Consider the following 18,131-nt stretch of genomic DNA (forward strand, 5'->3'; position numbering starts at 1 on the left):
GTCAACTACCTCTCGCCTGGTACGCAGGCGGTCGTTGGTTCGATCCAGACCCTGACGCCTGCTGCTGTATATTTGGAGTTTGCGTGCCTAACTCTCTCTCTCCTCGGGGTGGCGTGGATTTTTCTCCGGGTCCTCCGGTTTCCCCCTCCGCATTTAGAATCAACAACCACGCATATAGAGCATTTGGCTGCTATAATTGTCCACGTGATAAACCAATTCCGTTGAGCTATCATTTGTGGCCAGGTTGCTACTGAAAAAGAGCTATGTAGCTCAGTGGGCCTTACTTGGTAAAAATATATATAGTAAGCAGTTTATCTTCTTGGTTCTTTCGGTAAAGTCACGTAGAAGGGAAATAATAAAATAATAAAAATGTAACATAATAAAATACAATTCTCACGACGTTTCGGCCACAACGCAAGCAGCCGTCCTCAGGTGAAGAACAGACCTGTTCTTTACCGACAGAACCAAGAAGATGAATCCCTGCAGTCACGAAAGCTTTAAATCGAAATGTAAGCAGTTTAGTTTAGAGGAGGTCACTTCCCGGAACCGTAGGTTTCTCACATCTTCCATTTATCCCTAACCACTATCCCGTCCCCCTATCTCCTTACACTTACCACGGCCCATAATGCGACCCCTATCCCTCACGCCTATTCCCTGCCGTTCCCCCAGCCCTATCCATGACCGTACTCCTATCTGTACCCCTTTCCTTTACGCCTAACTCTAACCCCTAACTCCGACCATTAACTTTGACCCTAACCAACCACTAATTCAATGTGTATGTGGCAGTGCCCGACTCCACAGGCATGGCTCACCTCATTGGCGAGCGCGTGTCTCTCCGTGTCGACCCCCCCTTTCCCTCACCCCTAACCCCGACCCGTAACGGTGACCCCCACCACCCCCCAACCCTGACCCCTGACCTCGCGAGTGCGCTCCACCTCGTTAGCGAGCGCGTGTCTCTCTGTGTCGACCCCCCCTTTCCCTCACCCCTAACCCTGACCCGTAACGGTGACCCCCACCTCCCCCCCCAACCCTGACCCCTGACCTCGCGAGTGCGCTCCACCTCGTTAGCGAGCGCGTGCCTCTCCGTGTCGATCCCCCCTTTCCCTCACCCCTAACCCCGACCCGTAACGGTGACCCCCCCCAAACCCTGACCCCTGACCTCGCGAGTGCGCTCCACCTCGTTGGCGAGCGCCTGTCTGGCCGTGTCCAGCTCGACGAGCCGCTCGCGCAGTGCGTCGTTCTCCTCGTCGAGGCGTGCGCGCCGCTCCTCCACGCTCTCCAGCTCGCGGTGCAGACGCACCGACACGTCCTTGGCCACCTGCAAAGACAAAGATCGCCCGTGTAACCTTAGCGGACTGTTGGGGCAAGTGCTGCGAGCGAGCGGCACCCGTCAAGGCCGGCGCGGCACACGGGGGGTGGGTGGCCAGCACCACGACCCAGTGGGGATTACACTGGTCAACACACTTTTTCTGGCATAAGGTATTCCAACGGTTTTAAGGTAATTTTGGGGTGCTGATTCCAAATCTGGCATCAGTTTTTGCCTATCACATCAGGTTTTTGAGATATCAAATATTGCATTTTCAATAAAAAAACTGCAGAAGAAAAATATTAAATAAATGTGGATATCTACATAAAATGATATTATAAACACACTATCCTAAAAATACAGCACCATATTTTAATACTAAAGCAGTCACTGACTCGCAACAACTTGCAATCATAAGTGACAGAGTTAATTTCGGGTAAAATCAATGAAAATGGGGTATGCCGATAGCATAAACATGAGATGTGATAGAGCAAATCTGAGATCAGATTTGGAATCAGCACCCTGAAATTAGTCTAAAACAGCTGCAAAAGTCCAGGCCAGAAAAAAATGTTATTTTTTTGTTGACCAGTGTAATTACACACAGGACCAGGTAGTAATTTGAGGCTGAGTCGACCTAGGGGAGCCTCAGGACTGGTTCAGATAATCGTCACCTGGTGTTGACCACGAGCGGGAATCGAACTCGGGTCCTCAGCTTCGTAGCGCGGTGCCCTAACCGCTACACCACCGCTCCGCACCTACACACAGAATGCACTCAGAGGTCCCCCATATCGTCTTGATGGACTGTTGGGGCAAGCGCCATTAGCGAGCACCTAAGAAGGCCGGCACGGCACGTGCGGAGGTGTGTGGCCGACAACCACGTCCGCAGTGTTATTGGCGAATGTGCCGAGTGTCCCCAGTTCTGCTCGGGACAGCATCAGGATAACAACGGTTGGAGTCTCATTTGCCAGAAGAAAAAATATGATAATTGTTTTTTTACCCTTTTATCTGGCAAAAAAACTGACATCTTGTTTACAAGGAGTCATGTTTGCATAGACCACAATACCTGCAGTCATAATGCAAACAAAAAGCACAACTCTGATAATGTATGCACTGTCCTTGAAGTTGATTGGTCCACACCCGAGACAGCTTTCCTTAGAGCCTAGTCTCACATTGTGTTGGACCAGATGACACCAAAAGACAGTGCACCATCAGAGTATGAGAGCTCGGGGTAAGCATTTTCCAATGGTGTAAATGCTTACTAGGCTCTAAGGAAAGCTGTCTTGGGTGTGGACCAATCAACTTCAAGGACAGTGCATACATTATCAGAGTTATATTTTTGTTTGCATTATGACTGCAGGTATTGTGGTCAATGCAAACATGACTCCTTGTAAAAAAGGTGTCAGTTTTATCAACGGTTGGAGTCATTGGAGTTGTTGGCGTCCGTGTAAGCGTGGGGCACTGCAATACAATAAAATCGGACACCCGGCATAATCATCGATCTATCCATATATGGAAGAATGTAGGTGTAGTGTTGCCTGTTGTAGGGGCATGTCTCTGCCCATATTTGGTCTTGCGGAACCTGAATCGAGGTGTCTATTGTAACGATTCTGCTCACAGTCCATCCAACAGGCACGTGAGAGTATCGATTCATGGAGGGTTAACCACTGCGTCGATTCGTTGGCAAGCGATCGACGGGTCAATTAATTTTCGATTTAAAGCTTTCGTGACTGCAGGGATTCATCTTCTTGGTTCTTTCGGTAAAGTCACGTAGAATGGAAATAATAAAATAATAAAAATAAAACATAATAAAATAAGTCTCACGACGTTTCGGCCACAACGCAAGCAGCCGTCCTCAGGTGAAGACCATTCAGACGCTGTCTCCCCGACAGACCTGGTCTTCACCTGAGGACGGCTGCTTGCGTTGTGGCCGCAAACGTCGTGAGAATTATTTTATTATGTTTTTATTTTTATTATTTTATTACTTCCCTTCTACGTGACTTTACCGAAAGAACCAAGAAGATGGTCAATTCATCTCATCGGTCGGTACAGCGTCGTGCGAGTCGCTCCAAGTTCCGTTTCAATCGCACGCTCCGGGCACCGGGTCCACTGCCAGGGGCCGCCACCAGCGCCGTCTTGAGCGGCGCCGGTTCACGCCGTGCCCACCTTGAGGTCCTGCTCCATGGCTCGCACCAGCTCCCCGTCCAGGTGGCCGCCCTGCGCCGCCTTCATGCCCTTGCGCTCGGCCTTGCGCAGGCGGTACTGCAGGATGCGCACGCTCTTGTTGGTGCGGTCGAGCTCGCGACGCAGCTCCTGCAAGGGCCTGCAACGTCCTCCTCCAGGTACGAGTCGCGCATCTCCTCCATCTCCGCCTTCATCTCCTCCATCTCGTCCTGACGCACAGCGCAGGGGGCAGGAGGAGAGGGGAGCAATTCAGAGTTATTTGCTCGCACGCACTCTCCGATGAAGCTGTTACGATCCTGGGAGGCTCAACCGAGATGCACGGTAAGGCTGGCAGCCCCCCCTCCCTTCCCTTAAGCCCAACCCACTAGAATTTCGATTTAAAGCTTTCGTGACTACAGGAATCCACTCTTTGGTTCTTTCCGTAAAGTCACGTAGGTTGAAAAATTTTACAAAAAAATGAATTTTTTTTTTATTAAAACGTTCTACCTACGTGACTTTACCGAAAGAACCAAAGAGAATGGATAATATAATTATTGAATCAATTGATTATTGAATCAATTGAATCTTTAATCAATTGGTGCGGAATTTTCTAGTGTGGTTATACCTTCAAATCCACGGTGGTGTTCTGCATACTATCACACGAAACCAAACTCTCAGCAACGGAATTGACCAAACATCCCAATGCAAGTCCCTGTCATGAGACTCGGGAGACACGTTCCTGGGTATACAGGACGTTAAATTTCGATTTAAAGCTTTCGTGACTGCAGGGATTCATCGTCTTGGTTCTTTCGGTAAGTCACGTAGAAGGAAAATAATAAAAATAAAACATAATAAAATAATTCTCACGACGTTTCGGCCACAACGCAAGCAGCCGTCTTCAGGTGGAGACTGTCTTCTCGACAGACCTGTTCTCCACCTGAAGACGGCTGCTTGCGTTGTGGCCGAAACGTCGTGAGAATTATTTTATTATGTTTTATTTTTATTATTTTATTATTTTCCTTCTACATGACTTTACCGAAAGAACCAAGAAGATGAAGCCCAACCCACTTTCTCATAACCACGCCTACTTAGCCGTCCACCGCTCGTAGGCCCCGCCCACTCAGCTGTCAGCCCCGCCCACCTGCTCAGGTAGCCTCGGCCGTTTGCCCGCGTCATCACGAGTCGAGCACGTGGCCAAAAATGTTAAAGCCGGAGACGAAATCCCAGTTTTCAAACGAGGAAGGGGGGGGGGGGCACCGACATTTTGTGAAACCACAGGAGAACCAGGACACTTCATAGCTGGAGAGGAGGGGGAGGAGTGTGGTTGGGGAGGGGAGTCGAAAGTTTGGGGAAAAGATAACCCGGGCGGTTCAGAGGTCAGAGCCGACGCTGCTGAGATTCTGGGTTCGAATCCAGGTTTCAGCTGCCCAATTGAAATTGGGGAAGTTGAGCGTGGTGATGGGTGAGCAGGTGAGTGATAACACGGATAAGTGAATAGGCGTAAAGGGCAATCCATGGAAGGAAAGCGGTACATGGTTTGAGGAGAGGGTGAGGGGAGAGTGAGTCGGTGTCTGTGGGTGAGCTGAGAATTATGGAAAAAGGATTAGGGGCGTGAATGGAGGGTGAGGTTCGAGGAAGGGTGAGTATAGGGGCGAGGTGTGGATTAGGAGGGATTGAGGCTGTAATGACCGGTCTTAAAAGCCAGACAATTGTCTAGCAAGATGCCAGACACATGAATGAGTGGAGACATGAGCCTGGAATCAGCCAGTTGTTATTGCGAGCGGTATCCATTGTTAACTCTCTGCCCGTCAATCTGCCTGCAAAGCTGTGCGTCTGTACGTGTTATGTCTACGTGGCTATACTCAAGGTTCATTAAATTCACGGCTGTCTCGCTGTGAGGCTACGTGCTCATCGCGATCTGTATCGGTGAATTTGTGCAGCTATTTCGCTCGGTAACGGTCTGCGTGTCCGTCTGTAATCCCGCCGTGTGCGTGTGCGGCTATCATTCGGTCTGTGTAGATATCCGTCTACCCGGGTGTCGTGTCTACATTCATTGGCTGTGTGTCTGTACAGCTGTAGTGGGGAGCGGTAGTGTAGTGGCTAGCGCGCTGCACCACTAACCCAGCGGGGCCCATGTTCGATTCCTACTCACGGCCAACACCAGCGACGATTATTTACAACGATCATGGGTTTCCCCCCAGGTTGACTCAGCCTCAAATGAATACCTGGTGCGATGTGTAATCATCGTCACTGCGGAGACAAAGGCGGCCGAGCGTGTTGCTGGTCACCAACTGCCCCATGCTCGCTCACAGCCTCTTGCCCCAAAAATCCTTGCAGGCTATACAGGGGATATTTGTCTTTATGTGCGTGGCTAACTGCATGGTTCACTCAATGCATGCCTGTTCTATCTGTAAGGCCCTGTCTGTGTGGCTATCATGATTGTTAATTGAATAAATGTCTACAAGGCTGCGTGTGGTTGTCTTTTGTTAATTGTCTGTAAAGCTGCGTGTCTGCATGGCTGGGAGTCGTATTAATTACAGGTTTCTGTGCTGGGCTGTGTATCCGTCTGGCTATTTGACTCTTTGGCGATATGCATTGTTGAGTGGCTGTATGTCCGCAACGCTGTGTCTGTGTGGTCAGCTCTTTTTAAATCCTTTATATTAAGTTCGCTTGCTTGCTTGCGTGCTTGCGTGCTTGCTTGCTTGCTTACGACCGTGCAAATCTTTCGGTCGTTTTTAAACCACTTCCCGTGAGCCAATCGAGCTGACATTTTCCACACAGACTCGTTGTGCGTGACAATTAATTTTCGTGAAAATTTTTTTCCCAAATTTTACACTGTTTAGGGGAATTTTTTTAAATATTTAATTACCAATTGCTTAATACTGGCAGACAATCATCTGACCCATAGGTGGCAGCCATCTCAAGCCAGAGGACGAGAGGACTCTAGCCGCCACGCATATAAAGGATTTATAGTGAAACACTTTGTTTTCACGGGTTAATTTTGTTGTTGTTAATGGACTTCATGAATTGGGGGCGGCAGCGGCGCAGTGATAACCGCTCATGCCTCGCAGCAAGACGGGCCTGGGTTCCATTCCCGACTCAAACTTTCAATTTTCAAAATTAATTTTACGAGGCAAGTCCCACTGAGCTATATAACTCGTATTCTTAGGTTTTTTCGGTAAAGTCACGTAGGTAACATTTTTTTAATCTAAAAAGTAAAATAAAAATAAAATAAAAATCACGACGTTTCGGAGGCAACACAAGCTTCCGTCTTCAGGTGGAACCGTCCTACGTGACTTTACCGAAAAAACCTAAGAATATGAATCCTTGCAGTCACGAAAGCTTCAAATCTAGAATTATATAACTCGGTTTCAGAAGCGACCTGGCCACAAATTATGGGCTCAACGAAGGGGGCTTATCACGTAGAAATGTATAGCAGTCAAATACTCGAAGCCGCGTGATGTGCATTCTAAATGTGGAGGGGGGAAAACCGGAGGACCCAAAGAAAAATCCACGCGACCACGGTGAGAACATGCAAACTCCAAAAATACAGGCGTCAGGGTGGAGATCGAACCCACAACTTCCTGTATACCATACAAGTTTCAAGTTCATTTATGAGGTATAGCCCTGTGAGCCATTCGGCTCTTGAATAGGGTGCAACCGCAACAAACAAAAAAGAAAAACATGAACAAGAAATACATGTTATAGTGACTATGTGCAAACAGAAAATCCAAGAAAAGACCCCAAAAGATTGCAGAAAAAAGTATAACCCGTAAAAACAAAGTTTTCCACTATAAATCCTTTATATGCGTGGCGGCTAGAGTCTTCTCGTCCTCTGGCTTGAGGTTGGCTGCCACCTATGGGTCAGATGATTGTCTGCCAGTATTAAGCAATTGGTAATTAAATATTTAATTTGTTTTCCCTAAACAGTGTAAAATTTTTGAAAAAAATTTTCACGAACATTAATTGTCTCGCACAACGAGTCTGTGTGCAAAATGTAAGCTCGATTGGATCACGGGAAGTGGGTTAAAAAATGACCGAAAGATTTGCACGGTCGTAAGCAAGCAAGCAAGCAAGCATGCGAACTTAATATAAAGGATTAAAAAGCACCGTACACCAATACGAGATAGTTATCATCTCGCCCACCGTCGCACCTATATTTCTGTCTAGTTTGTATGTCCCCCCCCACCACCACCCTGTTGTGCATGGGTTTTCTTCTGGGTTTTCCTCTGGGTTCATTGATTTTCTCCCAAAGTTAAACACACACAAACAAACATACGTGATTCTAGATTTGAAGCTTTCGTGACTGCAAGGATTCATATTCTTAGGTTTTTTCAGTAAAGTCACGTAAGTAAAAAATTAAAATTAATAAAAGTAAAATAAAAATAAAATAAAAATCACGACGTTTCGGAGGCAACACTAGCTTCCGTCTTCAGGTGGAACCGTCACAGCACGATAGCTGTATCAAGTGAGAGAAATTCCAAGAAAACAGTCGCACCGAACCTCACAAAAATAATATTCAGAGCCTACCTTGGCTCCTCCCACCCTCAACCAGTATATATACAAGGACTGTTTTCTTGGAATTTCTCTCACTTGATACAGCTATCGTGCTGTGACGGTTCCACCTGAAGACGGAAGCTTGTGTTGCCTCCGAAACGTCGTGATTTTTATTTATTTTTCATTTTACTTTTATTAATTTTATTTTTTACCTACGTGACTTTACCGAAAAAAACCTAAGAATATAAACATACGTGACTGGTATTGGCCAAACATACAGACTGTTCAAAAATCACCCTACAATTTACTCAATTGGGGTTTCCACACAGCAGCACCATCGACCCCCACTGCAAAAAACAGGCAGGACCTTCCACTGAAAAGAAAAGGCTCGAGATTTTCCCCGGAATAATACAAAAAAAACGTCTCTAAGCCTGTGTGCGTGGCTATCAGTGTGTTCATATGGACTCTTGCTGCATCGTTGGTTGTGATGATTTCGTACAGCCAATGAAAAGCAAGCTATGAGAGATTCAAAGTGATGTAGCCCAATCGGTTGCTTTGTCCGAGAATTGACGAATTGCAGATAAGGCTCACCCCCCAACCCATTCAGTCAGTCATCCACATACTCACTCCTGCACTCACTCACTCAACCCATCCACCCACCCACCCAATTACTCAACTCACCCAACCACTCAGCTCACCCACGGCATTAATTCATTCACATTTGTGGCAATGTGAAGTTCTGTGGTCCATGTTCATTGCCGCAGTCACTCACAGAGGAGAGAGTGTTTTATTTTGGCATGCACTGCGTATGCTGGGTTACACTATTATGCTAATGGACTGCTCGGCTGTCTGTCCGCAGGGCCCGCGGGCGGGAGTGATAATATCCGTTGACGTGGCTGTGTGCGCACGGATATGCGTCTCGCTGTAGGGCTCTGCGTGTGCGTGTGTGTGGGATGTGTCCGTGTGCTGTGCCGGCCTTCATAGGTGCTCGCAAACAGCACTTGCCACCAACAGTCCGGTAAAGGCTATACGGAGAAACGTTGTCTTTGTATGGCTGGGGAAATCGACACGGTTGCCCATCTGGTCGTATAACCATTCGTCCATCTCGTCAACCACCTGTCTGTCTCTCCGTTTGATTGTCTACATTATTGCCTCGTCCATCTGGGCATATAAAGGCTCCTATCTCAAATCTTCCTATCTGGTCATTGATCGCTACCTCTGTGACCTACGTGCGGTGAAGAAGGGTCATTGCCCGAAACGTCGTCGATTACAGTTTATATCCTTTTAAGCCCCCCCGCCCCCCGGTGTTGTTAACGAAAGTGTTGATGTTTCGTTTCTATTATACGTGCTTGTACACTACAGTACTGTCAGCAGCAGCAGCAGCATCGCCAAATCATTAAATTATCTGCTCGTATGTCCGGTCGGTCATCCAATTGCTCTCTGGTCGTCTTCTATAATGCCCATCCAATCGCCCACGTTTACATCTCGTTATCTGTAGATCATTAAATATGGTTATCGATCTGATCATACATATGGTCATCTCTCTCGAGGATCATATATCCGGTCATTCATCTGCTTATCTGTTCGTCTCTCCGGTCGCCCGTGTATATTTGGTTATCTGTACGATACTGTATATCCGATTATCGATCTGATCTCATATCTGGTCCGTTACATGGTTCTACAGTTGGTTGACGAGATTACGATACATCTGGTCGACGTCCATAGGTTACAAATAGATTCTTGTAGCAGTTCTCTTGGTCGTCTATCCTATAAACTATTAAACGAAGAATTTATTTTTTATTTTACCAGGTAAGGCCCACTGAGCTATATAATAGCTATTTTTCAGAAGCGACCTGCCCACAAATGATAGCTCAACGATGTTCACTCTAAGATGCGGAGGGAAACTCCAGAGGACCCGGAGAAAATCCACGCGACCACAGGGGGGAGAGAGAGAGAAAGACACGCAAACTCCAAATATACAGCAGCAGAAGTCGGGGTCAGGATCGAACCCACGACCTCCTGTAGACCAGGCGAGGTAGTTAACATCTCATAGCCACCGTGATGATGATGAGAGAGAGACATGCACACTCAAAATATACAGCAGCAGGCGTCGGGGTCGAGATCGAACCCACGAACTCCTTGCATACCGGGCGAGAGGAGATAACGTCTCATAGCCACCGCGGTGCCCCCTCCGTTCAACGATCTGTTTGCCCGTCATCTGGTTTGGGTGCCCGTCATCTGGTTCGGCTGCCCGTCATCTGGTTCGGGTGACCGTCATCTGGTCTGGCTGCCCGTCATCTGGGTCGGCTGCCCGTCATCTGGTTCGGCTGCCCGTCATCTGGTTCGGGTGTCCATCATCTGGTTCGGCTGCCCGTCATCTGGTTCGGGTGCCCATCATCTGGTCTGGGTGCCCGTCATCTGGGTCGGCTGCCCGTCATCTGGTGTGGGTGCCCGTCATCTGGTTCGGGTGCCCGTCATCTGGTCTGGGTGTCCGTCATCTGGTTCGGGTGCCCGTCATCTGGGTCGGCTGCCCGTCATCTGGTGTGGGTGCCCGTCATCTGGTTCGGGTGCCCGTCATCTGGTCTGGGTGTCCGTCATCTGGTTCGGGTGCCCGTCATCTGGTCTGGGTGTCCGTCATCTAGTTCGGGTGCCCGTCATCTGGTCTGGCTGCCCGTCATCTGGTTCGGGTGCCCCCCCCCACCCCGCCCCGCACACCTTGAGGTAGGCGTTCTCTGAGCGCAGCTCCTCCGCCTCCCTCATCAGGTCCTGCCGCTCCATCGTCTCCACGGACACGAGGCCCTGGGGGCTCTCTCCTCGCGCGGCGCCCCCCCGGGCAACGCACCCCGCCGTGCCCACGGGGACCTTGCGCCCCCCGACGGGGAGGGCGGACAGGGGTCCCCGCACGTGGCCACCCCCTCTCGGGGGTCCCATCCCGCCACCGCCGCCGCCGCCGTCGTCGCTGGAGTTGCCCCCCGCGTCGTCGTCGTCGTCATCCTCCTCCTCGGGGCCCGACAGGGGCTCAGACGCGCAGTCGGACAGATCCGAATTGCTGCTGTCCGTGTGCGAGGCGATGCGAGGGGGTGCAGCGGACCCCCTCGCGGACACGCCTGACTGCACCCCGACCCCTGGACCCCCTCGCGATCCCACCACCGACGTCGCCGACGTCGTCGTCCTCGGCTTGGAGGAGAGGATGAGTAGTCCCGGGGTAGCCCGCGCAGCCCGGCGGGATGAATTGTCTCCCGAACCGGCGGTGCGCAGCGATGGCTTCGGGGGCAGTGACGGCTTCTGATTCGGCTGCCTGGAGCCGGGCGCCTCGCGAGGTCTCGCCGGGGATGGCGCTCGGGGTTGACCTCTTCTCCTCTCGCCCTGGGTCGCCGCTCCTCCTCCTCCTCCTCCACCACCTCCTCCTCCTCCTGCACCACCACCTCCACCTCCTCCAGGTTCCATGGCGCCGAGCAGCGGTTCTCAATGGCGCGGGAGGGGGCTGGAGGAGGATGGGGTGATGGTGATGATGGCGGTGGTGGTGGTGCTGGTGATGCTCTTGCTGGTGGTGGTGGTTATGGGGGATGTGGAGGATGTTTGTGATGGTGATGATGATGGCAGCAGCAGCAGCAGCGGCGGCATCCCTGATGGGCGCGGCCGCGCCGCTAGTCGCCGATGTCGCCTTTGTTTGGGGCGCGGAGCCGCGGCGGAGGCTGCGGGGAGGGAGACGGGGGGAGGAGGGAGGGAGACGGGGGGAGGGGGGGCCGAGTGTGGGTGGGGTGGGAGATGCAGGGGGGTGGTCGTGGTGGTGGGGGGGAGATGGGAGATCGAGAGGAGGTGGGAGACGCAGGAAAGGATGGGGAGGGAGATAGAAGGCACGTATCCGTAGCGGCTGCTGATGCCGGGAGGGATGGAGGAAGGGAGGGATGGAGGAAGGGAGGGAGAGGTGTGTGTGTGACGAAGCGGGTGGGAGATGCAAGGAAGGGGAGATTGGGAGAGGGGAGGAAGAGGTGGGAGATAAAGATGAAATTAAAGATGGGGAGATGCGGTGGGAGATACTGAGGTTCTGCTACAGCGGCGGCTGTGAGGTGGGAGGGTCGTGGGAGACGAGGAATTAGAGATTGGAGGAGAGGGGGGGGGTAAGACGGAGTAGATTGGCGAAACAAGGGGGAGGGGGGGGTGATGGAGAGGGGAGCAGGAGGTGGAAGATAGAGGGGGAATTGTGGTGCTTCTGCTGCTGGGAGAGACGGGGGGAGGGAGGGAGGGAGGCGAGGGGGGGAGGATCCGGGGGATGGAGGCGAGGTGAGTGATACAGCGGGAGGATGAGATGAAGCGGCTGCTGCTGATGATGATATGGGGGAGGCAGAGGACCGGTGGGTGGAGGAGGAGGAGGGGGGGAGATTCAGGAAGGAGGAGGTGCGAAACACAGAGGGGAGGCGGATAGAGGGGGGGATAGAGGGGAGGGGGGGGTAGAGGGGAGGGGGGATAGAGGGGAGGGGGGATAGAGGGGAGGGGGTAGAGGGGAGGGGGGTAGAGGGGAGGGGGGTAGAGGGGAGGGGGGGTAGAGGGGAGGGGGGGTAGAGGGGAGGGGGGGTAGAGGGAGGGGGGGTAGAGGGGAGGGGGGATAGAGGGGAGGGGGGGGTAGAGGGGAGGGGGGATAGAGGGGAGGGGGGTAGAGGGGAGGGGGGATAGAGGGGAGGGGGGATAGAGGGGAGGGGGGGTAGAGGGGAGGGGGGATAGAGGGGAGGGGGGATAGAGGGGAGGGGGTAGAGGGGAGGGGGGTAGAGGGGAGGGGGGTAGAGGGGGAGGGGGGGTAGAGGGGAGGGGGGGGTAGAGGGGAGGGGGGGTAGAGGGGAGGGGGGGTAGAGGGGAGGGGGGATAGAGGGGAGGGGGGGGTAGAGGGGAGGGGGGATAGAGGGGAGGGGGGTAGAGGGGAGGGGGGATAGAGGGAGGGGGGATAGAGGGGAGGGGGGGTAGAGGGGAGGGGGGATAGAGGGGAGGGGGGGGTAGAGGGGAGGGGGGATAGAGGGGAGGGGGATAGAGGGGAGGGGGGATAGAGGGGAGGGGGGGTAGAGGGGAGGGGGGATAGAGGGGAGGGGGGGGGGTAGAGGGGAGGGGGGATAGAGGGGAGGGGGATAGAGGGGAGGGGGATAGAGGGGAGGGGGGGTAGAGGGGAGGGGGGGTAGAGGGGAGGGGGGATAGAGGGAGGGGGGGTAGAGGGGAGGGGAGGTAGAGGGGAGGGGGGTAGAGGGGAGGGGGGGGTAGAGGGGAGGGGGGGTAGAGGGGAGGGGGGGTAGAGGGGAGGGGGTAGAGGGGAGGGGGGGTAGAGGGGAGGGGGTAGAGGGGAGGGGGGGTAAGAGATTCCTGGAGGATACTACTGTTGGGAGGGGAGAGAGGGGGTTGCGGGTTGGAGAGATAAGAGATGCATGGGGAGGTGGGAGATAATGTGGAAGAGTATTCAGGGCGGGGTAGGGAGGGGAAGATAGACTTGGGGTAGGGGAGGGAGTGTGAGATAACAGAGAGGATGGAAAACATCTGTGGAGGTAGACACAAGCGTGTGTTTACATTTGAGACGAGGGGTGAAAGGTGAGTACAGAGATGTGGAGGGAGATGGACGAGGGGTGGTAGACTTGGAGGGAGGTGAGATGTATGTATGTTAAACTTCTTTTGCACCCTACGTAGTCAACCGTGCTCATCAGAGGTGCGGGGAAAAGGACAAAAAACGAAACAGGAAAACAGGATTTCACACAGGAGCGCCATCGTTTTCAATCCACTCATCTCCCTCTTTAAGGGAGGAAAGTGGAGAGACAGTGAAGGAGATGAGTGGAGGCATCTACGTGGGAAGACCACGAGAAAGATGAAATGGAGAGCGATAAAGAGGGAGGTGAGGGGAGGGAGATAAGGGCAATTTGGCGGAGATAAACATTACAATTACACCTCATTTAATTCTGCGAATGATCTCACCCTTTCAAGACTTTGTACCTCGTCTAGAACCTCCTCAGGCACTCCCTCAAACCACCCTTGGTACACAACCGACTGCTGTGAGCAAAACAAAATAACTTAGGAGACAGAAATCTGGCCTTGAAACCCACGACCAAATCTGGAAGGCGCGCATCAAAGGTTGTCAGTCAGCTCGAGTGAGCTCTCCATATGAGACTGGAAAACTCATTGCTTTAAAACTGCTTTTAGTGTTTTGTTAACTACTTTTTATTTTACCAGATAAGGCCGACTGAGCTACTGTATATAGCTCTTTTTCAGAAGCGACCTAGCCACGAAGTGGCTTATGTGGACTTTTATAGCAGCCAAATACTCTGAAACGCATGTTTCTAAATGTGACGGGATAACCGGAAGGCCCCGGGAAAAATCCACGCGACCATTGGGAGAACACGCGAAACTCCAAATATACAGCAGGAGCAGGCGCCAGGATCGAATCCACGACCTCCTGCATACCAGGCGAGGTAGTTAACATCTCCTAGCCACCGTGGTGATGATGAGAGAGAGTGAGACACGCGAAACTCCAAATATACAGCAGCAGGCGCCAAGATCGAATCCACGACCTCCTGCATACCAGGCGAGGTAGTTAACATCTCCTAGCCACCGTGGTGATGATGAGAGAGAGTGAGACACGCGAAACTCCAAATATACAGCAGCAGCAGGCGCCAGGATCGAATCCACGACCTCCTGCATACCAGGTGATGACGTCACCCTGCTGCTGCTCTATATAATAACGGGAGACACAGCAGAGCCTCACTATTCTGGCGAATTGCCCGATGATGCTGGATGCAATTACCAGCGAAACGTCGTACTCAAATTGTAAATGTTGTGGTTTCACGCTTCAACACACCGGTGGGCTAAAGCAGTGAACTATTTGTCTTTTGTCAACGTGACACTTTTTTACTGATTGGCCGTGTCGGGTGGCGGAGGGTTACGACACATCTATAAATAACGCGATCTAAACCCAAAAACGTTGATTATGAATAATATTGGTCGCGAAAGCCTCCGTGTTGAACTCAGGTGAGGTAGTTAGGTAGTTAACATCTCCTAGCCACCGTGATAATGAGAGAGAGACACACACACAAACTCCAAATATACAGCAGGCGTCAGGGTCGTGATCGGACCCACGACCACCTGCATACCAGGCGAAGGTAGTTAACTATCTCCTAGCCACCGTGGCACCCAATTCGCTGCCCTTCCTCCGCACCTCCGATTTGCACGGGTTGGCTACGTAGGGAGCGAAAGAAGTCCAACATACAGTACATGCATACGGTACCACCGGCAAGCTGTGCTGGAAACTCGAAATCCCCTTTCTTCGGCGCTGTCAGCTGCCTCCATCCCCAGGACGACGGGGCCGCGGATCCCTTCAACCAACCCCTGTCGGTCGTAAAGCGTGCACAGCTCACGGTCCTATTTATTATCTATTCATGAAAAGGTCAAGAAAATCAGGAATGGCATTCTGCTGCGTCCGTGTCTGCCTCGCCACCAACACTTGACATTCCTCAGCCTGTCACCATACACATCACCACCACTGCCATCATCATCATCATCACCTCCCACCGAACAAAAACAAGTCTTGTTTCATCCCAGATTCACCGCCCCATCACCTGCTCACCCGCTTACCCACCGTGGCCCCCCTACAGAAATTACCCAGTTTCATCAACGTCGCCAGTAACATTTCGTTTTGATGTATGTACGGTATGTTGAGACTTCTTCCGCAACCATACCTATCCAACCGTGCTAATCGAAGGTGCGGGGGACATCAACAAACTAAACACAACAAGGAGCAGTCCTAAATAAGTGAGTTTGAAATCGAGAATACTGCAGGCCATTCCGTCTTGCTGGAGCGTCTCCGTCACGAGGTAGGCATCACCTCCCTCTCGGTCTGTCATCCTCCCAGGAAAGCCCCGTGCTGGTCCACCCCTGGCCCTCACTGCCGCTTCTCAAAACATCTCTCCTGTCAAAGGTATCTCCGGATTTACATATCGACCCCTTTTCCCAGGCTCTTTATTAAATCCTTTATATTAAGTTCACTTGCGTGCTTGCTTGCGCGCTTACGACCGTGCAAATCTTTCGGTCGTTTTTTAACCCACTTCCCGTGATCCAATCGAGCTGACATTTTGCACACAAACTCGTTGTGCGTGACAATTTATTTTCGTGAAATTTTTTTCCCAAAATTTTACACTTTTTAGGAATTTTTTTAAATATTTAATTACCAATTGCTTAATGGTGGCACGCAATCATCTGACCCAAAGGTGGCAGCCATCTCAAGCCAGAGGACGAGAGGACTTTAGTCGCCACGCATATAAAGGATTTATAGTGAAAAACTTTGTTGCCGTTGACTCCTATGCACACAAGCTCTCACCGTCTCCTCTCACATCCTGCCTTCAATCCAACTAGGCGGATTCTCATCTTGGATGGGTTCCAGTTAAACGTTTCCACAATCTCCTCGCCACGCATCTCCACCCTCCACCGCTCCCTCGCCACGCAACCCACGCACTGGAGATTGTTTTAGAATTAAGATGTGTGCACGTGTCATTTCACCTGTTTGCCAGTCGACATCACGGACATCCTGGAAAACGAGACGTTTTCATCTCGAGGGATGTTCCAGGTAATATTGTAAACAATACAATAGCAACAACAAGAAACACCATACCCCGCATCACCACACACAAAGGCTTGATATCCCCCGTATAGCCTCAACAGACTTTTGGGGCAAGTCCTGTTAGCGAGCACCTATGAAGGCCGTTACGGCACACGAGGGGGTGGGTGACCAGCACCACGCCCGTCCGCCTTTGTCTCCCCAGTGGTTACACACCACAACATAAGAGGCTAAGTCAACATAGGGGAGGCCCAGGACTGGTTCAGATAATCGTCACTCGTGTTGGCCGAAAGCGGGAATGGAACTCGGGTCTATGGGTTTGTAACGCAGCACGTGAACCACTACACTACCGCTCCCCACACAGCCACCGCACGACGCACCACGCCACACTCCTTAACTACCCCACTAAACACACACACACACACCGCACACACACACACCGTGATATTACCCATTGACAAGCACACTCCACATTTCACATCACCACCACCCTACACACATCGCTCACGACACAACCACCAATCCACTCACCACACAGCCTCCCACACCCCACTTAGCAACTACTACACTCCACGTTCCATCCCACTCACGAGACAACCACCTTACCCACTCACCAGACCACAGACCCTCCCTCACCACTTAACTACACTCCTCAATTCTAGATTTTAAGTTTTCGTGACTGCAAGGATTCATTTTTTTTTTTCGGTAAAGTCACGTAGGTAAAATTTTAAATAAATTAAAAGAAATTAAATTACACTCCACATCCCACACACAAGACAACCACCTTACCCACCCAACTCACCACACCACACACCCCTCAACAACCACGCTCCACATCCCACTCACCAGACAACCAACTTACCAAACTCACCACACCACAAACCCTCCCACACCACTTAACTACACTCCACATCCCACTCACGAGACAACCACCTTACCAACTCATCACACACCATCCCACCAAACCACTGAACAACCACATCCACATCCCACTCACGAGAAAATCACCGTACCCAACTCACCACACACCACCGAACACCACTGAACAACCACGCACCATTTTTCGATTTAAAGCTTTCCTGACTGCAGGGATTCATCTTCTTGGTTCTTTCGGTGAAGTCGCGTAGAAGGGAAGTAATAAAATAATAAAAATAATAAAAATAAAACATAATAAGATAATACATAAACATAATAAAATTGTATTATGTTTTATTTTAATTATTTTATTACTTCCCTTCTACGTGACTTTACCGAAAGAACCAAGAAGATGAACCACCGCTCCACACCACGCAGATCCATCTCCCGTCGCCACCACCGGCGCTCCTCAAACGGCTTCGGGCGTGTCGCCATCGCCCCCTGGCGACACGGAGTTGCCTCTGCGGGAGCTCACGGGACACGAAGCGGGGGCAGAAATTAGGAACTAGATAAGCAGTTTATCACTGCGCAAATATTATCAAGTCTCTGCGCAAGCTCTTCTCTAGTAGCTACTTGGTGTTCTAACGAGTCAAGAATCGATAATTTTTTCAAGAATCGATAATTTTTTCAAGAATCGATCATTTTTTCTTCTTCTAATTCATTGAGTTGCGGTGT

The 18,131-nt window shown here is 51.2% G+C and overlaps 1 protein-coding gene across 1 annotated transcript in view; it reads right to left on the reverse strand.

Annotated features, from left to right (window-relative positions):
* LOC133340833 (uncharacterized) overlaps positions 1–3,696 on the reverse strand; it is a 34,391-nt gene extending 30,695 nt beyond the window's left edge. Inside the window, 3 exon segments of the mRNA XM_061549256.1 lie at positions 1,160–1,318; positions 3,470–3,633; positions 3,636–3,696. Of these exon segments, the coding sequence (XP_061405240.1) occupies positions 1,160–1,318; positions 3,470–3,633; positions 3,636–3,690 (378 nt within the window). The 5' untranslated portion in view covers positions 3,691–3,696.
* Between the last annotated feature and the right edge of the window lie 14,435 nt (positions 3,697–18,131).

This window comes from Lethenteron reissneri, chromosome 10 (assembly GCF_015708825.2).
Source record: "Lethenteron reissneri isolate LAM-NWPU_2019-01 chromosome 10, ASM1570882v1, whole genome shotgun sequence".
Taxonomy (NCBI): Eukaryota; Metazoa; Chordata; class Hyperoartia; order Petromyzontiformes; family Petromyzontidae; genus Lethenteron; species Lethenteron reissneri.